The sequence below is a fragment of the Cryptomeria japonica genome, chromosome 6, assembly GCF_030272615.1.
Source record: "Cryptomeria japonica chromosome 6, Sugi_1.0, whole genome shotgun sequence".
NCBI classification, from domain to species: Eukaryota; Viridiplantae; Streptophyta; class Pinopsida; order Cupressales; family Cupressaceae; genus Cryptomeria; species Cryptomeria japonica.
This window is the reverse complement of record NC_081410.1, coordinates 103,516,347-103,541,637: the sequence shown is the minus strand read 5'-3', so window position 1 is coordinate 103,541,637 and position 25,291 is coordinate 103,516,347. Positions and strand designations below refer to the sequence as shown.

At 36.7% G+C, this 25,291-nt stretch overlaps 1 protein-coding gene across 1 annotated transcript in view; it reads left to right on the top strand.

The window, feature by feature from the left end:
- The first annotated feature begins 23,820 nt into the window (after positions 1-23,820).
- LOC131876507 (uncharacterized) overlaps positions 23,821-25,291 on the top strand; it is a 55,774-nt gene continuing 54,303 nt past the window's right edge. Inside the window, exons 1-3 of the mRNA XM_059221927.1 lie at positions 23,821-24,419; positions 24,618-24,814; positions 24,923-25,030. Coding sequence (XP_059077910.1) covers positions 23,821-24,419; positions 24,618-24,814; positions 24,923-25,030 — 904 coding nt within the window. The remainder of the gene's footprint in view (positions 24,420-24,617; positions 24,815-24,922; positions 25,031-25,291) is intronic.

The following is a 25,291-nucleotide window of genomic DNA, read 5'->3' as shown; positions in this document are numbered from 1 at the left end:
GAGGAGATTTCAAATGAAATTTGTGGATTTTGCTAAGGAAAAAAACACCTTTAATTTTACAAATACACAATAATAGTTAGCCTTTGAACTTTGATTTGAAATTCCTCCCCACACAAGGATTACACTTAAATTTTACATTTTCGTCCACGAATTTTACAAATTTTCTCATTTTTCCCTCCTATCAAGGTCGAAAAATCAAACCTTAACAAGGAATCCTCCTTATCCAAGTATTGAATTTCACAAACATTCACCCTTAGCACCTCATAATCCTAAACTTGCTCCTAACAACAATTTTGCAACATTTTACAACTTCCAACAATCTTGGCAACATTTTAGCAGTCTTGACAACTTTTGACAATTTCGACAACTTGACAAGATTTTGCAACTTTTGATGACCTTGCCAACATTTTAGCAATTTTCACAACTTTGACATTTCGCCCTTAATTTACAATCTTGGAACTCACTAACAGGCTTTAGATTGAGATTTGGTGAGTTGGTAACATTCCTAAGAGCAAACTCGCAACCAGAACTCAAAACTACTACCAAACCAACTAAACCATAGGAAAAGACTAGATTACCAAGCAAAAGAGGGGGGACCCCATTTACAACAGGTCGATGTGTGAAAATGTCACAACATTACGTAGTCAACATTTTCTTTCGGTGGGGACTTCTCTTAACTATTAAACATTTGTATCACCTAATTTTCCCCTTTGTGCATCGAAATCTTAATAGTTTCGCTACAATCTTTGGTCGTCGTCATTAATTTTGGTTTATGCCAATTCACGGTACTTCAACTTTTAAAATTGATAAAAAAGATCAAGACATGATTTACATACCATTTACCAGCACTCACTTTCAAAGCCGAGTTTGCATTCACCTAGTTTATAACGATAAGTGCAACTTAGCCATATTTCTCCAAAATGGGCCCATTGTCTTTCACCTTTAGTAAACTCAAAGAAGGTCAAGATAGAGGGGCTATGGAAAGCAACTCCTAACAATTCTTGGACTTATGGACAATACACTCGTTTCTATCAGGTTAGTGACGGTCTTGCTTCACACTCTATTGCATAGAAATAAATTTGATGATTAAGTGGATTTCTTTCTGCATTGAAATAATTTTGGCTAGGCATTATTATAAGCTTGATGTTGAAGTAACTAGTACTAAATTGCAATTACTTGTATTTTGGCTCTATAGAAACTTAATGTCTTTGTGTTACTTTACATAATAGTTCTATGTTCCAAATTTGTACTTAAAGCTTTGTCTAAGCTAGTTTGTTCCTCAATAGATGATGCTAATTATCATCTTCTTCCAACTTTATTAAAATTGCTTGGCAAATAACATGTTAAGAAAGTAGAAGGCAAGAATTTTAAAAACAAGTCGAAATAGAGAAGCATCCCAAGATATGGTTCAAATACTTGCTTCGTTCTCTTGATTATGATGACCGATAGAAATCCTCAAGACTTGCGAATATTTATATGTTTTCAATTTCTTCTGTTTGCAGGCTGATTTCACTCCCAAAGATATACAGTCAACCCAAAAATGATCTCTAGATACTAAGGTACGAGAGAACTATTCTTAAACTTTATGATTCGCCATCTATCAGCAACCCCTTTCTTCCAGAAAAGTTCCCGTAGTCACTGCCATGTGATCAGGGTACTTCTGGAATACTAAAATGATTGATGCATCAATACAAAAGTACTGCACTAGCTTCTCATGGAAGCAACAAGACACTGATAGTGAAGAGTGTCTATAGAATTCTGATTTGAACAAGCTTGTTGGTACCTCAGACATCTGCAACCTAGAGGTAATTAACCAAATAAAATCTGTATGCTCATGTTGGCCATCATTGATTAAATGTCAAATCACAAAAAAACATTCTAGAGAAAAAAGTCTTTCCTTTCAGGAGACCAATCCACTCTGTATTCTGCAATGTGAATTGGACCCATATCAGAACCAAACATTGTATTGGATGTCTGAATTGAAGAAAGGTTGAGAAATAAAGGAGGTAGCAAGAACTCTTCAACTGTATTCAAGCGATGAATATCATATTGAAGAAAGCATGAAAAATTAAAGCTGGAAGTAAGGCTTGCTACTTATTACATCTGATTGAAATGTTTAATGTTTGGTGTTGTATATATTAATATGTTTTGAGAGGATGCCAGTACCAGGTTTCCCAGTGACCTACAATTAACTTGAGAAGAAGTATTTCATGTTTCCTTTGATATATTAGAGAGTACTTGAGTCTTTTCCCATTTATTAGAAACCCAAAATCCACGTGTTAGTGCATTTTGTCCTTGGCTGGAAATTGAAAAGATCAAATTGATTCAAGATTTTAGTTGAACATGATCTAGATTAATGGAAAAATCATTAGATTTGGGTTTCAATTTGATGTTTTTTGTGATGAACATCCTGATAGGCATGTATGCAAAATGCAGAAACTTACACCAGGCTTAGGAACTATTTGACAAATGCATAATGCATCCATGTTGTCATGTGGTGTGATGATTACCAAATATGTAAAACTTGTTTTCTCAACAAGGCTCTAAGGCTTTCAAACAAATGTCCTAACAAAATGTGGTCTCATGGACTGTAATCATAGCTGGAAATGCACAAAATGGGGTTCCTCATAAATCCATGGAGCTTTTATAACTGGAATTAGAAAAATAAAAAATTGCACATTGTGAGGTTTATATAATGATATTAGTAAAAGGAGAGAATTAGTTGCCCACGAGAATTCCTCAAACGTTTTTCAAAAGATTTGAAAGAGCAATATAGAGACTATGATTTCAGTTCCTAAAGAATTTGAGCATACAATGCACTGATCCTTAAAGCCAGAGAAACAATTAATTCCAGACCTACATCCAATCTTCCACACAGGAACCATCAATTGTAGTTGCTATCATCCTCAAAAACCTTCCATGCAATCACAACAAATGTATATGACATAAACAAAGGTTTGAGAGTCACCACTGTAAAAGAGATAACGGTGGACTTCAAAATATTTGTTCAAGGCATAGGTATGCCCAGATTTTCTCACCCATTTACAATGCACTAACTCCGAATTGACCATCAACTACCAAACATTTTCCAGTTCAAATATTCAGAGCAAAGCAGAGAAAAATAAACATTAAAATTGTACATACAACGCTCACTGCTCCCCGATTTCTTGTCCAATGACTTGTTCAATCAGTGTCCGGTGACTGCCAAAACACATTCCAAAGAGACAATAAAATCTCTTTGCTGGTAGGAAAAACATTGTTCGTGTGGGGGTGCTGAGTTAAGTGAGATCGATGAACAAATTTGAGATGTATACCCAGCACTTACAATAGTATGCTGTAATATTTTAGGGAAAATACAGTGAACAATGGATAAATCCATCTGAAATGTCCAAGTCTCTACATACCTCTCACTTCTTGGTAACCTGATATACTTATTACATACGTGTTTATTAAAAGAAAGGTTTCAAAAACCTAATGTACTTATGACACACATGTTTATTACTAAAAAAATTCCAATAATATTTGTTTAGTGATTATCGATTTGTTTGGTTTTACTTCAAAATAAGTGATAATTTATTTAGGTAAAACACAATTATAATATATGTTGTGCATTATGAGGTTTTTAAAAAGATATTTGTTAGAGGAGAGAATTAGCTGTCCCTGAAATCTTCTAAAATATCTTGCAGAATCTTTTAAAGAGCAATATAGAGACTATGATTTCAGTTCCTAAAGAATTCAAAAGCACAACACATTGATCTCTAAAACCCGGGCAACAATTAATTCCAGACCTACATACCATCTTCCACAAATGTAGTTACTATCATCCTCACAAACCTTGCATACGGACACAGCAATTGCATATAACATATTTAAAAGTTTGGGAGTCAGCACTGTAGAGGGCTAAGTATGGAGTTCAAAATATTTGTTTAAGGCACAGGCATGCATAGATTATCTTAGCCATTCACAATGCACTACTTCCAAATTGACCTTCAACTACCACACATTTTCAAATTTCAAATATTCAAAGCAAAGCAAAGAAAAATAAACATTGGTAAATGTACATACAATGCACAATGCTCCCCCATTTCTTATCCAATGACCTGTACAATCAATGTATAGGGATTGATAAGATACATTCCAAAGAGCCAATAAAATGTCTTTGCTGATAGGCAAAACCTTTTTCTTGTCAGGGTTTGTGATCATTTAAGGGCAGCCACTGTGTGCATGGATAACACTCTCTTGGACATATACATTACACTATATGATGTTATTACTAGTGAGTAATCATTAAGCTATGCGTTAGATGACCCTCAATTACCTTTGATCATATGACATAATGAGTATTATTTGGTGTTCTATTTAATATGTTCATCAATGCAAATAGAAATAGGATGCCAGTATGTAATAGAACTTCAAACTAAATGTCAAGCTATAGCTTCTTATGACAATACTTTTCTATAGAAAACCTTTTGTTTAATGTGGCATCAATAAAACACGTGGATGCATCCCCCCTCTTCCATTTTCCTGATGTTTTGGGGATGGGGACGTGTACAGGACATGGGGACAGGGCGGGTACGTTCCCCCACTGAATTGCCACTGCCACTGGGAATGCCGCGAGGACGGCAAGATGCCTAGGCATCCCTCGACCGTCCCAAAGATGCCCATACGTTTCCATCCCTAGGTAGCCAAAAAGGTATTTAAAATTTAATTTAATTTTTTTCTCATTTCTTGTGCTAAGGGCTGAATCCTAATGGCAAGTGATACCCCCATGCCCTCTAAGCTCTATTTAACACTAAAAAATCCTCACTTTCACCCACAATTGCATTTCAAGTTTTTCAACTACTGGATTGAAGAGGAGCAATAGAGTGATTGAAGGAGTGAATAAGTGTGAATGAGGTGTTGCAAGTGCAAGAGGACTGAGAAGGAGAAATAAGAAGAAGAGAGATTTTACACAAATTTGCAAAGGACTTTTCAAGCACAAGGTAGGATTCTATGACAGTTTTTTCAATTTTTTTTGGTTTTGTTTTAAGTTTTTTTTTCAAAATTTAATTTTAATAAATAATTCCATAGGCATTGCTGCAAATGCATATTCATAGAGTCATTGCAATGCTAATCGTCCTTGTTCATATTGTCATCAAGATTCAACATCGAAATTTTAATTTTATTTTCAAATTTGTCAAACTAGGCTGAAACTAGAAACTTTTAGAATTATAAACTTATATAATTTGAATTTCTATTGTTTGTTGTAGTGTCACAATGAGCTCTCATTGCATGAGTGAGGATAAGGTAGAGGTTCAAAATGAAAGTACTGAATCTGAATATGCACCTGAGGCTGAGGTGGGTGACCATGGGGTTCAGCCTGAACCTGAAGCCCAAACTAGTTCCATGGCAAGTCAAATTGCAAGTATAGAGTGCCTCTCCGCATTACTGGTAAAGTATGCTAGGGGTTTTCGATCGAAAGTCTCCTCTTACACAGTTTGCAACAAAATTACTAGGATGGCTAGGGATATCTGGTGCGCAAGGTTGTGGGAGTGCCAATTTTGTGAGCAAGAATATTTTGGCAGCATTACTAGAATTAATGCACACCTTCTTCATAATTGAGGAAAAGGTGTGGATGTATGTTCTTTTTAGGAGAAGCAGCAAACCAAAAATATAGAACTCAGATAGACAAGCTCATGATAGTGCAGCTACAACTATGCCTATGACTTTGTCTCATAGGACACAATTTCAATACAGCCAGCCATAGAGTTCTAGTCATACTTTGCGAACAAGAGTAGGAGAGATGGCAGATTCTTCTTCAGGTGCCCATGTAGGACAGGGTAGCGGGAAATGCAAATTGACAAGTAATCTCATAGTTGATTTGTTCAATATGCAGTTGAGAGATGATATAGATGATGCCACTGGCAAGCTCTTCTCTACCAATGGAATCCAATTTCATGTAGCTCGATCTCCTTATTGTAAGGAGAAGATGTCAATGGTAGCAAGGGTTGGACGATCATATATGCCACCAGGTGAGAAAAAATTGAGAACCACGATCTTGGATAATAACCATTCCAACATCAGTGTGTTGGAGAAAATTAAGGAACATTGGGTGAAGAGTGGATGCAGTATAGTCATGGATGCATGGACAAACATTAGGCATTGTCCACTCACCAATATCATTGTTACACATACAAAGGGCCCATATTTTATTAAGGCAATTGGTTGTTCAAGGCATCACAAACGTGCTAATTTTCAGCTTGAGATTCTCAAGGATGCTATTGAGGAAGTTGGGCCACAAAATATGGTCTAAACCATGACAATTGCGACACGTCTACAAAGTTATGGGGAAATTTGTTGAGGTAGCTTACAGACATATTTAGTGGACTCCATGTTGTGTGCATGCCATGAATAATGCCCTCAAGGACATAGGGAAGATTGAGTGGATCAGAGTAGTGGTTAGTGATTCTACTAATGTGCAGGTGTTTATCTACAGCCAACACACTTCATACGCACTCTTCAAGAGCTTCTCTAAGAAGTTCTTGAAACCCATTGAGACCATATATGCATCCTCTTTCATTCTTTGAGAGAGAATGATTGAGTTGCAAGAGTCATTGCAAGTCATGGTTATGACTATAGAATGGAATTGATGGGCCGATTCCGAGACAAAGTAGGGGAGGAGGGTGAAGGATATAGTGAAGAGTAATATGTTTTGGAGTGATACAAAATATATAGTCTCCATCATTGCTCCAGTCGTCCACATCATTCAATATGGGATGCGGATGCGCCTAACCTTGGAGAGGTGTATGAGTGCATTAATTGTATGCTTGACCAAATGAGGGTTGTGCGAGAGGAGGGCCCTACATAAGCATTCTACAATGAACACATTCAGCCAATCATTGATCAAAGATGGGAGAAGCTCAACACTCCCTTGCACATAGTTGCCTATGCATTGAATCCTAAGTGGTACAAGACTAGGCTTGGTAGAGTTACATCGATATAGGATGCTAAGGTGAAGGCGGGGTTCTTTACGGCCATTGAGAAGATGTATGATCCTATAGATGCCAACACAATTTGCACTGAGTGGACCAAATTTCCCACTCTTAGGGGTTATTTTGAGGCAGCCAAGATGTATATGGAAACTATGATAGAGGACGACCCAATTTTGTGGTGGAATTGCCATGGACCAGATTCTTTGACTGCCACTCTAAACATTCAATTGCTATCTCAGGTTTCCAATTCTTTAGCTGTTGAGAGGAACTCATCTATTTATAGCTTCATCCACTCTCCTAAGAAGTACACACTTACATCTAGGAGACCAGAGAAGCTTGTGGTTGTACATAGTGCTTTGTGTCTCATTCACTACTATACACATGTACAAAGAGAGTCCAACAACATGTTGGATGTAAAGCTAGAGGAATCGACATATATTGGTAAGGATGCTAGAATTTCAGAGTCAGGGTTAGTTTGCTGGAGTTTGACCATGTGGAGTCCAATAGTTACAATGATGAGGGGTTTGGAGATGATTAGAGGCGTCCCTTCACTAAATTTTGTTATTTTGATATCATTGTACTCATTGTTATCATCTTTATGATATTTTAGATTTAATAGAAATCTCTAGTTTGACATTTTCATTGGTCAAAATTCAGTAGTATTCAAGTATTTTAGTATTTAATATTTGTAATTTTACTACTTTACTAATTTGCTAAAGTTTCATTCGAAATGTAATTATTCTGCATCTTTCTCTAAATATTTTTTCAACTACTATATGTATATACCCCCCTCCCCCACCCCGCCGTCCTCCCATCATCCCCAAACTTAGGCCCTTGGTTCGCCATCCCCAAACCCATCCTTGTGTCCCCACATCCCACTATTAGGAAACTTTGTGGAACACTATGTGACATATAATGGCACCAAGCTTCCTATGTAATGTAGCCATTTTAACACAATTGAATACTCAATCTAAACATAGGAAGTACATGTTTCATATTATGGTAAACACCATTGACTAGAGTTATGAACCGTCAAAGCTAAGCCCATACAAAGAAAAAAGAAAACCACCCTAGAACACATAAGAGCATAATAACACAATGTTTTACATGGAAACCCAAATGGGACAAAACCACGACAAATCAATGCTTTTATATAATTCTTATTTTATAATGTTTGTAGGAACCAACCTACTAGAGGCACCAACCCCTAAGTTTGTTTGTAAGCACCAACCCGCTAGAAGCATCAACTCCCACTTCTGAATTTGTAGGCACCAACCCACTGAAAGCACCAACTCCCACAACTGAATTTGTTTCCACCTTCTAAATATTGCTACTACAACTGATGATGGACAATTTACTCTCTTTAACTTATATACTTCCTTTAACAAATCTTCTTACAATATTTTAAACCCATATACTCTTCCTTCTTAATTTCCATCTGCATATACATCTCCTTTATATCTGCATAAATTCATCTTTGACATTTGCATATACTCCTTTTTTACATTAGCATATAGTCTTCTTCTAAGTCTACCATAAACTCTTTTTCCAAATCTGTAATGAATTCTTCTAAAAAATCTGCCTCCAACTTGTCTTTCATGATCTTCCTTTTATCTTCATAAATTGGCCACAAATGTTCTTCAATATGAATCTAAAACACACTTCATATTTCCTTTCTTAGATATTTCTCAACGCACAACCAACACTCTGCTTTCAATTTGATTTAGCTTTTATATATTACATGTATGCCTTCATAAGGGGATGCGTACCTTTCTTGAGAGAGATACGCCCATTGATAACTTGAACTTAATCGCACTTGTAATAATATTCTTGTTTTTTGTTAATCGCAACTCTTCAATCTTAAACCATTTGTTTCTCTAATCGCATCTTTTGGACAAGTTAATTAAATCGCTTAATTTTGAATGGTTATGCATTAATTCTGTCTTTGTCTCGCTTTTCTTAAGAAGTCCATTGTCGAACCTCCGCAAACAACAGCACCAATATGATCATGCCTTCTCTTTAATAAGTCGGCCATATTATATGATGACGTTGGTTGTCTAATCACATGAGTCGGCTGTCATACTTTCAAGGTACACGTATGCCCAACGTTGTCAACAACATGTTAATATCACTAAATTAGTCCGACTAATTAGTCTTATTGTCGATTTGATGCAGATCACCGTTCTTAATAATAACATCTATATTTCTTGTTGTATGTTTATTAAACACAGAATAATCATCTTAAATTGCATATTTAAAAGTCACTTGTAATTCTTTTCTAAAACCCCTATTTTAATGTCTTTTGCTTGTAATAGGGATTTTATTCCTCTATTACATGTGTTAAGTTATTAAAACTTGTTGTAGGGATTTTATGTTCCCTTTACAAGTAATTTGTAACTTGCACATCTCTCTCCGAAACCCAATTTTGCTTAGAAATGGAATAAAGTGACAATTTTAAACTTGCTATTATGCCCAAAAAAACCGATTTTCTTCATAAAGTGTAAATTGGGGAATTTTAAACTTGTAATTGCATTTCTAAAACCCGATTTTGCCTTGTTGAGGGAAAAGTAACATTTTAAAACTTGTTATATGGGAATTAAAACCCGATTTTCTCTTTTACATGAAAAATAAAACTTGCAAATTCCTTTTCCAGAAACCCAACCAGCTAAAGGAAGGCGTTTTTGTTGCAAATTGGAAGCATTTTTTGTGGAGATTTTTTGGGAGATGCAAGGCATTTGGGATTCTTCCCTATTTTTATGCATTTGCAAACATCTATCACGTCATTTGGGGTTTATGTTTGCTGGTTTTTTTTTCTAAAATAGCAAACAAGTGTTTGCCAAACCCACGTTTTGGTGGATCCAAACTCCATGAAGCTTCAATCTCCTAAGTCGTTTTTGCTTATTATGCTAAGGCATTGAAGTTGGAGGAAGATTAGACCAGTTCTTGTGCCATTAAGTTTGCTTTTGGTGCCACGTTTTGCTACCCAAGGCGTTTTGGTAAAACGTGGCAAGGGTTTTGAAATGCAGTTTAATCTCTATTTAAGAGTTCTCCTTTCTTCTTTCAAAGATTGATCATCTTTTTGAAGAGGCATTTTCAGTTTGAAGCAAGGTATGATTTCTTTTCTTTCTTTGTTTCATTTTCTTGTTTTTCCTTTCTAGTTGTAAATTAGTGTATATGTTTATTTTGCCCCAAAAAACGGTTTGGTGAGAGAGATTTTCCCCTTTCCAAGGCAATTTGTGAATTGCGTTGTTCTTCCCCATTTTCCCTCTTTACTTGTATTCGGGATTTTAAATCTGGATTACAAGTTGGACAAAAATCATTGTTCTTCACTTATGGTTATAAGAATTTAACCATCTTTTGTTGAAATTCCAAGCTGCAAAGATGAAAAATACCCTTCCTGCCAAATTTGGGTTTTTAGAACCGGATTGCATGTCCAAAGTTCTTCCCATTTTCTTGAAAATCACATTCCCAAAACTTTCCTATTTTTATCCATCCATATTGCTTATATCCATACTTTCCGTTCACGTCATTTCCCGCAAGTCTGATTCTCATTTTTCACTCATTTCTCCATTTTCCGTTTTACAAGTATACTTGCGTTCGGCTTTTAAAAACCCGATTGCATGTGCACTCTTCCCAACTTGTATACTTGTAAAATTTTCCCCAAGATCCGAAATTGGCAAAGTCAAATTTTCACCATTCCCATTTGTTTCCCATCTTTCTCTCACAAAATCGTGAAGTGCAAGGGTTGGAGTTCTTCCGATTTGAAGAAGGAAAAATGTTAGTTGCAGCAAATAATGATGTTGCCTTAATACTTTTAAATCTTCATCGCAGTATACCAGGTTGTCCTTCAACATCGGATTTACCATCCTCTCCTATTCCAAAGAAGATGAAGTATAAATATGACAAGTACCAGAAAGATGTTTCACCTTCGCAAGTTTCCTCTCCTTTGGATCACATTAAAGATACAGAAATAGGGCATGTGGACATGTCAGAATTTGTCAAGAGAGTGGAGGATCCGCGGGATAGTAATATGCAGTGGCTGTTGGACAGCCACATCCATCATGCATCCTCTTTTCCAGTGGCTGCCCTAGAACCTGAATTTGTTCTCACTTGCGCCCATCGCTTTAACAAAGAGACAAGAACCATTAAAAATGATGATGGTGAAGCAATAATCCGCCTTGATGTAGATACAATTGAGAAAGTCTTCAAAATACCACCAACACCTATTTATATGGAAATTTCAAAGGATAGTGCAGCCGAGTACTATGTCAAGAGGGAAAAGGACTGCAAACGTCATATTAACAGGTGGATTCATGAGCCACGAGCCGCCTTCTCAAGGTGGGCTAAGTTGTACCGCCGTGACTTTAAGTGGGAAATTGGAGACATCATAACTCTCCTCAGCAGGATGATGGGTCTTGAACACTCCAATGTTTTTGAACCCTTGATGTATCAGTTTACCATGTTCATAAGGCAATCCCATCATATATCATGGGGAGAGATTATTAGTAATGCTTTATGCGAGCAAATTGCAGCAGTCCCTACCACCATGACATTTTACATGAATTCATACTTAGTGTATTTGGCAGCATCACTCAGACATTTCCCTGGTCTTTCTTCCAAGGGTGATCGCTCGCTTATACCTGTGTGGGAATATTGTGATCAGTTCCCTTTGAGACCCAACAATTGCATTTCAGAAGAGTTCAAGATGCATTCTTTGGTTACTTCATGTGTTAGTTTGACAAGACTCTAAAGAATAGAAGAGTGTCAGATGAGGCATAAGAAAGAGTGAATGAGTATGGGTGTTTGTTTCTTCAATTCCCGACCTTTACTTATATGAGAGTCGGATGCTATATTGGGCAGCCATACATGCTTCCTAGATACCCGACCGATAAGATCATTCTTATGGAGTTGGGAAGACAGATCATGGTTGTGCACACTCATCGGTCTGTCAGACATAAGGTTGGAATGGGGATTTCTACAACAAACCCATTGAAAATTGGCCGGTATTCTCTTATCACATCTGTCAAAGCCAAAGCTATGGAGACTAAGATGCAAGAGATTAAACTCAAAAGGTTTAAGTCCAGGGCAGATTTTGATTACCGGGGTATGAAAGAAAAGATCAAAAAGTCCTTCGTGCACGTGCATCATATTGAGGATATCTGGGTAGATCTTCGTACAAAATGAAGGTTCTCAAGATGGATGATGCAATGAGATTGCGGGGTGAAGTATTTCAAGGTATTGTTTCCCATTGTGAGAAGGCTTCTTGCAACATAATGAGTCAAAATGGAGAGCTGATACCAAAAGAAGAAGTTCTTGCAGATCTACAGATGAGGATTCATAATGAATGGAGGAGCGAACAATTCTCAGCTGCTTCAATTCAGGCTCCGATGAAACATCAAACCTTTTTGCATGAAATCCAGTCCATCTTGGAGAAGAACAACTCTATGCTTCTTCAATGCCATGATACCATTGTAAAGACCATGGTTGTTGCCAAGAACACCCATGAACCGAATCCCGCTGAGCTACAAATGATCATCCAGAAGTTCGAAGGATTCATGTCTTCACATGTTGCAGCTTAAGTGTTTTTCAACACAGTTGTATTTTTCCAAATTTGTAATCTTTTAGTTGTAGTTTTTCTTTTGACAAGTTGCATGTAAAAACCTTTTATAAATTGTCAATCAAGTTTTTACTTGCACTTTTGTTATTACATGTAAGGCAACTACAAGTTGTGTTCAGTTAGGACTGTAGTTGGAATAAGTCATAGTTAGTTATTGAATAAGTCTTGGTGGTTGAGATAATTTCTCAAGTTAGTTGAGATCCTCCCACCTTTTTCTCAAGGCTCCTCTTCTATAAATACTTGAGGGGTCTATTGTAATCTTTATCTTTTTGGAAAGCAGGCAAAAACTCTGCCAAATTTGCAGCAAAGAAGTTTTTGAGCTTTTATGTGTAAATTGAAGAATTGAAAGGAATAAAAGAAAATTGCTCAAACTTTGAGTCTTTGTGCTACATTCTTGAGTTTGTGTTCCATATTACCTTTCTTGCAAGTGTTTCTTTGAGAACTTAATCGAATCTAATTTGCAGTCTAAGCTGCAAGTATTGGAGATTAATTTAGTTAAAGTATAAGTTCTATTGGGAAAAAGTTGTAAGACTTTGTGCTTACACTTGTTCTTAACAGAGTTTAGAAGTAAGTAGATTTTATGAGAAATAGCTATGAGTCTTTGAGCTCACACTTGTTCTTATTGTCTTGCGTAGAAAGAATAAGATATTTCAGTCTTTGTGCTGTTCTAATTTGTTCTTAATAAAATTAGTATAGAAAAGGGTAGATAGGACTGCACATAATTAAGACTTTGAGCTTGATATTGCTGTCCCGTCCTGAAGGAAGTGACGAAAGTCTTTGAGCTTTCAGGAAACTTCATTTCCTTTCTCTCATTTCATTTCAAAAGTTGTTACTATTGTTTTATATCAAATTGATATCACTTTTCTGTGAAGAGAAAAGGATATTGCCTTTCTTGAAAGAAGAAAAAAGACTGTTGTCCCATCCCATTTTATTTTTAAGCTTTAGATAGATAGGGGGAGCCTTCCCTTAATTAGGAGAGTTTTACTCACACACTGTGGTTGAAACCACAATTTTGTATATTTCCCCAAGTGTACAAATTATTCAACCAACAAATATATCATTAAATTCTTGACAGAGGGATATAAAAGCTTCTTCTTTTCCTTTGATATGAAATTTGTCAAGCTTAAGAAGTTTACCTTTTGAAATCTCAACCTCTTCATAGTGGTCCCGATCAATTTGAATGCAAGGCAGCTTATTACTTTTCAGCTGTATGACCTAATCTTCATATTGTTGTTGGAATCTGTCCTAATTCCTGCATGAAAACTCAACATCTTCCCTTAAAAAGTTTACAATCTGTTGGTCATTCTCAAAAACTTGCCAAAAAACATTATTATCTGGGATTGAAGGTCTAACAACAATCTTCACATACTGCTGCTTGTTGTCACTACTCATGTTATCGGGGAAATCATATTGTGCTCCTATGGCAGCAAGTCTATCAACATTTTTATTCCTACCTCTAGGAATAGACAATAAATTGAATGCACAAAATTCTTCTATCAGCTCCTAGACCCTATGTTTATAGCATTTCAAAACATCATTTTTCGTGATATGAAGGCCTCACACTTGATTCACAATGAGTTCACTATCTCCAAACGCTTGGAGACATCTGATTTTCTTCTTTCTTGCCCATAATAGGCCATGAACCAGCGATTCATACTCTGCTGTATTGTTAGTACAGCTGAATGAAAACCTGAAAGAAGAAGAATATTTTTCCCCTTGAGGAGATACAAGCATGCAACCTCCTCCTGAACCATTTGAACTCCTAGAACCATCGAAAAATAACTTCCAAACCTCATTATCACGCTAATCTGATTGTTGAACTTCATCTTTTACCAAGTTGGGAAGCAAGGTATCAGGTTCGTGAATCAAGTAAACACCAAAACCAAGCTCTTGCAGTTGTTTGTTCACTAAATCTTGACTGTTCTCAGTTGCCCATTCATCCAATATCATGTCAAGAATACCATCAACCAATGTATCCAATTCTTTTGCCATAGGATATTCCTCTTTGTCAAGAATAGACAAGTTAGCACTTATGGCAGGGGGTACATAAGGTTCTATATGATCATTTGCTATAGCCTCTGACTTAATAGTGACCTTAGTGCCATACCTTGTCTTGAAAACATGTGGGACCAATCTGATGATAAATACCCACCAATCTTGGCACTGAAATCCCGAGACAAACATATAGCAAAGTAGGGAGGTAAGTCAATGACATAGACATCTTGCGGAATAGCAAAACCTGGGCATGCATGTAATGTCAAACTCAGATTTTTGACGGCACCAACTGTGTTAACAGCAGTACCATCCAACTGGACTACACCCTGTTCAAGAGGTTCATACTCAACTCCTAGCTTGTCAGCTATTTGTTTGGGCATTATGGAGCTACTAGCTCCTAAGTCTATCATGCAATTGTGTACTAGGTGCTTACCAATGATTAGAGACACATAAAAAGGAGTTGGCTTGACTTCCTTTCCCGGCTGTTCAATACTTGTTTTGGAAACATTGGTAAGCATCACTCTAGATTGTTCACTGGTGGGTTCATGTGACAAACTGACATCTAACAAGGCTGATTGTAGGAGACTCTTTTGACCAAGGATAGCCAATGAATCCCACATAGGCAAAGTAACGTTAGCCTTTTTCATATGATCAATGATATTAAAGGCAACTACACTTACCTTGTTCTGAATTTTTTGAACAACAACATTTTTTCTTTTACAGGTGTTGGCTGCGCTGAATCTTTTGGTTGTTCTGTACTTGCTGCAGATTGATTTGCTGCTAAAAATGGGATATTATGTCCATTAGATGAGCTAGCAGCCCCTTGGTGGGTGTTTGGAATGTGCTTTTGCCGAGAAACACCACTGTCTGCTTGTTGTCCATCATCCACGGCTCTCCTTTTTGACCTCGTGTACGTTGCAAAAGCATTATGTAATTGATTTGGTGCTTGTGGGTTGTTCATTCCACAAAATTCTTCCCTCTGAAAGTTAAGAAGGGATACTTCTCCTTGCATATCCAAGTGTAAGGATGCATTATGTTTTGCTCTATCATCCATTGAAACTTGTTGAACAGCAAATGCACTTTGTACCATAAGAGCTTGGTTGATAAGACCATTAGAACAGTTGGCCTGATCGTGAGGTAGATTGCATGGAAAACACCATTCAGGTTCATGCAACAAATTGTTTTGCGTAGGAACCAATTCTTTCGAGGTACTTGCAGCATTTGGATTATAAGGCTGAAATGGCCTTTGATTCATGAATGGTCTTTGGCCTTGAGGATTTTGCTGGTATTGAGGTCCGTTTGGTTGGAAAGGGGCCTAATAAGGGGCTGCATTTGACCTATAATTTTTGTTTGATGCCTTTTCAGATTCACAATCTCGCTGCCAAATGTTTGCAGCAGTCCCTTAATCTCTTGTAAATCATTGGACTATGCTGGAAAGGTGTTCTCTTGTCTAACAGACTGAGAACTTGGTGCTGGTAATGCTGGTACAACTGGAATAACAACTAAAGGAGGTACTTGCATTGCTATTGGTGGCTGAATAGTAGGAAAAATTGGTAGAGCAGGTCTTGAGGAATTTTACCAGCCTGTATAACATTGTTCTCAGCTCTAATAGCTATGGCATAGGCTTGGGGTAAAGAAGTGCCTCCCATTGATTGCACCATGACCGAGATATCACTATTCAAAGCTCTTAAATAATACAAGAAAGCATGGTCCGCAGTAGGTCTTGCCGTTTGTGGGATTCTATCCCAAGTCTTTTGAAAACGGTGTCTGAAATCTGACATAACCTCATGAGGAGCTCTCTTTATTGTAGACAATTGCTCCATTAGCGACAAATGGTTTGATTTGTCCTTGAAGAAACTGCATAGCTCCTCCCCTAAACGATCCCATGTGTCTATGGAGTTAACTGCTAGGCTTCTGAACCACTGCAAAGCCTTCCCTTTGAGGGAAGCTGCTAACAGTTTGATTGCAACGTTCTCCTCTATCACATGGTGGATAGCACACAGATTTGCCACATCTTTTATATGCTCTGCTGGAGTAGTCTGATCTTTGCCATTAAAGTATGACAAACTCTTCAACGTAGCAAATTGAATTGGATCATGTTGAGTTAAATTAAGTGGGTTGCTTTGGTTAAATGCCACGAATGGCTGATTTCTACCTGCTGGAATCATGATTACTGGGATTCTTGGTAACACAGTATGAGTCCTAACAGCAGGGTAAGTAGACTTGGCTCTCTTGGAATAAACACGATTTTCTTTGGGTTTCTCAGCTACTCTCCCTCTTCTCCTAGGAGGGGATAACTACAAATATTCAAAGGATGAAGAGCTACTCCTCGTTTGTATCCTTCTCATAAGCAAAAGTGCACTGATTTTACCAAACCAAAGCTTAGAGTCGCCAGGTATGCTGTAAAAATGCCTCTAAAAGACTGAAAATTACTGTTGCACACACCAAACAGTAGCATAAAACTTTTGATAAAGACTGAAAAATCGCACTCTCAGTCCCACTGGGCATGCCAAAAACTGTTAACAGTAAAGCTTGCACCCTAACTAAAGCTGTGAACTTCACCTGTCTATTGAAACATGGGAACACTTCAAGGTTGTGGGTGACCTAAAACTGAAGTGGACCTCCAGAGTAAGATGGTTATTTCCAAGTACTTCACCTAAACTAACAATTTTTTCAGAGAAAAGAGTAAGGAGGAGGACATACAAAATTAAAATCTAACCCTAAGGTGATGCATCGAATGATATGTTGAAAAACTTAAAAGCAAGAAAGAGTGACACACAATATGACAGTAATAATAAAGTTCTCCTACACAACCCAATAAATCATAACACTTGCATCAGTGATTCATGAGAAGGCTAAAAATTACAATCCTAGGAGGAAACACTCTTTTTCACAACCCAGGACTGTTATTTCACACACAGCTCATAACCTGCAAATAATTATACTTTTACATAAGATACCCACATCAAAGTACAGTTTCAAGGACAAAGAATGCCACAAAATAAACCCGCACTGACACTAAGGACACCCAATATCAAAAAGAAATAGGAAGGTATGAACTCTTAGTATTGCTGAAAGGTGTTACAAATCTGTATATTCTGAAAATCTGTTGCAAAAAATTATCCACTTCCACAGAAAGAACTCTAAAATTACAGTCTACCAAAAGATGAATAATGAAGAACCTCTTCAATGAAGAAGGAAGTATATATGCTGCTTCCAACAACTGCATTCCACCAAGCAAAACCCTAACCACTTGGTCGAATTCAACCCAAAAAGGCCACTTTTAGGGTCAAAAACAAGTGTAAAACTGAAAGGACTTGAACTAAAAGTCAAGCCACCCCATGCTCTGCCATAAAAGCTCCTAAATGCACCATAAATGGCCCCAAAATATCTCCTGACAAGCCTGCAAGCCTTCATTAATGCGAAAAAAATATCCCTGACCTGCCTAATTAATAAAAATAAATCTCATAAAGTGATTTTAAAATTTACTACTTAAACATTTGTTTAATTTTATTTTTATATTTGAAGTCAAAATTTAATAACATGAAAATAATAAAGTTTATTTACTAAAGTGGTTAATTCACTTTAATAAGTAATTTTATCAATTTTATGTTATTAAAATTTCATAAATGTAATTAGGAAAACAGTATTTTAAAGTGATTTAAAAAAAATCACTTTACTAAATATGTTTTTTACTCCATTTATTAAAAAATTTTACTTTTAAATATAAAAATAAAATTAAACCAAAGTATTAAGTAGTAAATTTTAACCAATTTAGTAAACATTAAGTTCATTTATCAAGACCTATGCTTTAATCTTTAGGAAAAAGATATACAAGGGGATGAAAAAAGACCCCCTTACAATTTCACGTGGCACATAAGAGAGGTGAAAATAAAATAAAACGAAGGCAAAAAAAATGCCAATGTAATGATCAATGCATATAGGGTAATTGGAACCCTAAAACTCTTCATTCCTCCTTTATTCGATATTTTCACATCTTCCTCCTACTGCCGCCTGTAATATCCCATATATTTTTTTTTGTTTTTAAGACCAATAATAATCATCCACAAACCGATAACCCGTAAAGGTTAGAAAACATAAACTCAAGTTTGCTGAAAATTGCAACCCTTCCACTTTCTGATCACCAAGTGCCCAACATGGCAAGGTGAGAGCATACGGTGAATAGGGGATCGTTAGATCTCAAATCTGCTGAAAAGATGAAATGTATACAATGATGGGCGGCAAGCCATCCCCTTTCGCTTATCCAGCGGGAAAACAAGAAACTTGGCGGTGAACCAGCCAAGAGAAACATACAGCAGACACAAATCACTCAACCACGATATTTCAGCAGGAGGACTGAATTACAAATAAACTCAACTCAACCGCTTATGCAGTGGGAGGACCATTAAAACCAATCATCACTCAACCGCTTATGCAGCGGGAGGACTGAATTCCAATTTAACTGAAATAGGCGGCAAGTCAGCCTCTTCCACTTTTCAGCGGGATGAGAGTTTACAAGCCAGAATGGTTAGTAGTACTACTACTTAACCTTACAATAACAGAGAGTGAGAGTAGAAGAGCAATGCTGAACATCCAAAATAAATAGCATGAACTTCTGCTAACATCAAATCTGCAGGCTGGAAAATGTAAAACCAACAGCCTATGAACTCACTAAAACACTCATAACTCTCTCATTTCTCACCCAATTCACCCCAAATCAATTCTAAACCAATACTATACCTGCAACAATGAAAACAAACCCAAAGGAAGCTATCAAAACACTCTAATTTATTTAGCACGCATCCCAATGCACTACCTAAACCCAACGCCTAACCAAGGAATTTCGATTTGCATTTAAAATTCCATACTCAATGCAAGGTACTAAAAACTTACAAGATGAATCGCCAGTGGCAGGAAAGATGGATGAGCCAGTACCTAGAATGATGGAATCGCCTGGCCAAGAGGTTTGATCAAAATATAGTTTCAGCAGCTCCGTGACCAACAACCATAAAACACTCCAATCCCACACAAAACACTCCACAATCTGCAACTCACTCACCAACAACATTGGAAATACAAGGACACGGCTAGGTACTATCTTCCAAGTACGAAACTGAGACTTAGCTAGGAAGCCACACTTCGAAGCTCTGATTTTTCAATCGCCAATCCGGCAACATAACGATGCAATTTCATAAGATAACCAATATGGGAGCCCAAGGCTCTTATTTATAACTTCTAACTCCATCAAATCCAAATGCAAATGCTCACAAATGCACCCAAATTCAACTTTCCCATTTGCATTTCATTTACCCAAGGATGGTGCCATACCATAAGTCAAAATCACGCCAAGCAAGCAAAAGACCACGATTTGACTTCGCAAATACTTTTGGTGAATAAAATAATATCTCCCATTTTAAAAAAGGCATCCCTTTCCAGACATAATAATTCGCCTAGCACTTAGGAGACATTATGCGCAATTTCCAAAGTCATTAATCAGTAGTAAAAATAATCAAATTAATTAAATATTAAACCTTAGGATAAGGAAATAATATTTAATTACATCACTTATGACTCCAATACTGATTATTGACAAAACCAGGATGAAGCTGAGCAAGGAAGACCACTGAACTGTTGCAGGATTATTTGGCATTCAAGTCCTACAAACAAACATTAGTATACAAACAATATGAAAGATAATTAAACATATATATTTATTTGTGCAATTATACAAGAAAGAATGCCATACATTATTCTACATATTTAACAAATAATGTTAATTGATTTATTGTTATCTATAAAAAAGGATACAATACTCAGTTGGACCTTACCTGGATTGACCCAACCCTCTATTGAGAAATATTTCTCAGTTAGGAGCAACCCAGGACGTCGTCCTCCTAAGGTCTCTATTTGGGATCTCTATTAATGAGTGAAATCATTAATGTTCTCAAAGCTTGGCAGAGATCCCACCCCTGCTCAAGCTTCTCTATTTCTAACATATGCATATGGTTAACCTCTACAATATATATATATATATTGTCTCTAAGAGATTCCCTATGAATCTCTCTCTAGATTCCTCTTGGAATCTTGGCATTCAATTTTGCCCTTTGGTCTCTATGGCTCCTTTAAAGGGAGCAATCATCGTAGACATTATCAGGGACTTAAATATAATTCTGCTCTGAAATGCCTCAATGATCCCTAGCTCTGTAAATTGCCTTTGAAGCAATCTCTATTTCCTCTGTTTTAATTCTGTGTATCTCTACAATCTTATGGTAATTGATATTTAACATCACTAATATATCACTATTATATTATAATCCTGAGTGTATCTCTGTCTCTCGAAGTGTCATTACAATTCTGAGTGCATCTCTATTATGCTAATTCTGAATGTATCTCTATTATGCTAATTCTGAATGTATCTCTGCAACATTGATTCTAAATGCATCTCTGATATATTAATTTAGAATGTATCTCTGTTATTTACCGGCTATTCTGCTTTAATTTATCTTGCGGTATGATTCGAATTCTACGACATTATTCATGAAGTATTTCCTACGGTTTAGGGCAAACCACTTACCGTTCACTTGCCGGTGGTGTATCCTGGATATGCTAGGTACACTCTACTCCTTCCACGGTTTTTGCTTCCAACGTGGCTATCACTGTTAGCACTATCCCCATGCATACCACCAAGAACACAAATGTTACTGCCTGTAACTTGATAACAATTCTGATCTGATCTGATCAATGGTGATGTCACTAGATGCTTTTGATTCCTTCCCTTTATATCTCTCAATTTGAGGGAGAGGTCACACCTCTTCATCATGTATGCCCTTTGGCAAGAGACACACCCTTTCACCATTAGCACCCTTTGAAAGAGTGCAACTCTTAATTATTTCTACCCTTTGAAAGGGACACAACCTTCCATAATCAGATGTGCACTTATTATTTAAATCAGATTTGCACCTCTCATTTCCAAATTATCCCCCCTCTCAAATGAGGTTCTCTTCTCCCTTTTATATCTCATTGTTGAGGGAGTCGCAACTTTTTCTTTCATGTCTTTTGACTTTTCATTAACTTTATTAATTTTTAATTAATCATATTTAATTATATTATTTTATATTTTAATTTAGTTTTTAATGTTTTAATTTTATTATTATCATTTATTATTAAATTCTATTTCAAAGTGGGGACATTACAGTTACTATCACAATTGACGAAAAGGATAAGACAAAAGATATCTTTTATGTCAAAGGATAGAAACATAATTTGCTCAATGTTAGTCAAATGTGCAGCAAATGGAATCATCTTATTTTACATGACATGGGTTATGAAATCCAAAAAGAAGGCATCGGAAGATTGGTAGCAGAAGGAACACAGACAGGAAACAATGTTTATCACTTGAAGGAGGCCAATTCTTTCATGGCTCTAAATGTAACAGTAGAAGATTTTGTGCTTGATCACATAGGAACTAATGTGATGAATTTTCAAAAGGATGATTGCCAAGTTGATGATTGGGACAATATCAATCTAGGTGATTGTGAAGTAGACTTGGAAGAAGAGGTCTGATCTACTCTTAATGACTTGGATGCTAAAAGAGAAGAATGTGAAGAATATATGACAAAACGCAGGAAGGCAAAAAGGACAATTTTTTAAAAACTTAAGTTGTGTTTCTTATGTTGTCATTGATGTCAACCTATTTTGTGTTGTCGTTGATGTCACTGTGTGTTGTGCGAACGTTGTAGTTGGTTTTAAAATGAGTATTCAAATGTTACTATGTTGTTTGGTGGTGTTGTTAAGTTAATATGAGGTGTTTATGGAAAGTTGGTGTAGTGGAAGTTTCAATATGCAAGAAAGAGCATTTAATGTTTTCCTCTGGTTCTTGATGTTCATGGCCTGCAGCTCCGGATATAATGTTTATGTTCTATGGATGTTCCACTATCATGTTTTCAGGTTCTCAGTTGCTCAAATGACGTAGTTGGTTTTGGCGGTTTGCTAACAATAAAGTTGTCTATCAAGACTAGTCCATAGAATGATTTGCATTGCTCCGCTATGGTGATTCAAGTATTGCGGCTTGGAGGACATGTTCATATGGTTGATGCAGTGTTCTAGTTCAGTTTCCAGAAGTTGGTTTGATTAACAAGTGAAATTATGTTGTTCTATGTTGTCAGCTATATTAGTCTTTGGTTGACTCAAGTGGTGTATTTTATTTGGATCATACCTTTTGGTTTGGATATGTATTGGAGGTTGAGTTACCATGTTGATATGGGTCTCACAGTGGTGTGTGTAGATCCACATTGTGCGTCTTGCATTGGGTGATGCGTTTGGATTGACAGGTTAATGTGTTCCATTGTTGTTCTACACATTACAGTTGATATTGACTTAGGTGGATGTTCTAGCGTGTGCAGTTCATTAGAATCAACTTTGTTAGGCGTGTTGTGATGTTTTTGGGTCCCCTTTATCTCCTAGAGTGGACCGCATTGTGTCGTTTTGGTTCGGGTGGTCAACTTTATGTAATTCATGTATACTCTGTCCGTGGACAACCTAGTTGAGGGTTTCAATGTATAATCTTGCATAAATAGTTGTGTAGATGTATGAGTTGAGGGTTTCAATGTATAATCTTGCATAAATAGCTGTGTAGATGTATGAGTTGAGGTATGGAATGTATGTGGATTGTTGTGAATTGGATGTGAATGATATGCAAGTAGCTGAAATGCAAATTTCAGTTTGTCCAGAGTTTTGATGATCATATTTTCAATGCGACGGTATATTGAAACAACGAATGAAGTCAATGATGTTTGCCATTATATCGTTCGCTTGACAATGGTTCAAGGATAGTTTCATCATCAGGAGATCTTTTCATTAAAATTCTTTATTCCCTGTACCTACCGGAAGACAGTGAATCCTTTGGCAGCCTTAGTTTTGCAAGTCCTGTCGGGTGTAGTGTGCTCCTTGGCCTTGAGCATAAAACATTGTAATATTGTGTGTGATTCTCACCCTGGTTTTCCCATTCTTGAGTTTTCCACATAAATCTCGTGTTTTTGTGTGCGTTGTGATTTGTGCTTTCATTTTTAGTATTTGCAGTGTTAAATTAATTATGGTTTGAAGGGTAAAGGATAATAACTAAAGCGTTTTAAGGTCCAGACTGATTCAAGCCCCCTCTCAGTCCTGTGATGTGTTCAACAATTCGTATCCAAGCAAGGTTCCTTTGTGATAAGCCTAGCCGCTTGAGGAAGGTCAAAGATGGTGCAAGAAGTCCATTTGAAGGCACCAAGGTTTGATAGCACAAATTACTTTGCTTGGAAGTCGTGGATGGAATATCATTTGAGTTCTCTATCACTTGGAATATGGGAAATTATCAAGACTGGTTATACTGTTCCACAAGGTGTTCTTAATACTATGGATGAAGTCAAGAATCGTGAAAATGATGGCAAGGCAAACAATATACTTGTTAGTAGTCTGAGTGACATAGAGTTTTTCAAGCTCAATGGATGCAAAAGTGCAAAGCAAATTTGGGATAAACTGAACAATATTTATGAAGGAGATGAGAAGAACAAGCAAGTCAAATTGCAGAATCTAAAGCATAGATTTGAGACACTGAGGATGACTGAAGATGAGAACATTGAAAGCTACATGCAACAAGTGAATGAGGTTGCCAATGCAATTAGAGGTATTGGTGGAACAATGGAAGAAAGTGAATTTGTAGGAAAAGTGATAAGAACACTATCTAAAAGCTATAAGCCTAAGAAAGTTGTCATTGAAGAAAGTCATGATATGGATAAGTATACCTTGGAGCAGCTATATGGGGCACTCGCTGCCTTTGAGATTGCCAAACTTAGCGAGTAGCACAATGAGAAGAAGGAAGCAATATTTAAAGTTACCAAGAAGTATGAAGATGAACTTGAATGAAGCAATGTCAATGACATGGATGAAGTGGAAGCAAATTTTGTGAGAAGACTAAAGAAAGAATATGGGAAATACAAAGGTAACTTACCCTTTAAATGCTTTAATTGTGGAAGAATTGGTCATTATGCTTCTAGATGTACTTTCAAGAAGGATAACTATAAGAGGTCAGATGATGATAACAAGAGAAAAGATAATTATAGGAGAGATGACAAAAACAAAAGAGTAGATTACAGAGAGAAGTCTAAAAGGAGTTATTGTTCAATGGAGACCTACTTCTTCGAAGATGAAGATGGTAATAACTCAAATGAAGAATCAGTTAGTGAAAGATTTGGTACTCTGCACAACAATGAATGTTCAATGACTGAGAAGATTGGACTGCATGCAAAAGTGGAACCTAAAGCCTAGATAATTGATTCTAAATGTTCAAATCATATGACAGGTGACAGAAAGAAGTTCATAGACTTTGAAAAGTATGATGGTGGATCAATAAAGTTTGTTAGTGAGGAGGCAGCACATATATGTGGTAAAGGAACCATAACTGTTGATGGTAAGCATAAGATTGATGATGTTTATTATGTTAAAGGTTTGAGACAATCTTTTGAGCGTGAGTCAATGTGCAGCAAAGGCTACAAGCTCAAATTTCACAGGTTTGAATGTTAGATCATAAAAGGAGGCTCTGAAAGATTGGTTGCAGAAGACATAAGAACATATGGGAATGTCTACTATGTGAAGGAAGACAGGGGAATCAGTTGTTTGTTGGCACAGAGCAATGAATGTTGGTTATGGCACAAAAGATTGGGACATGTTA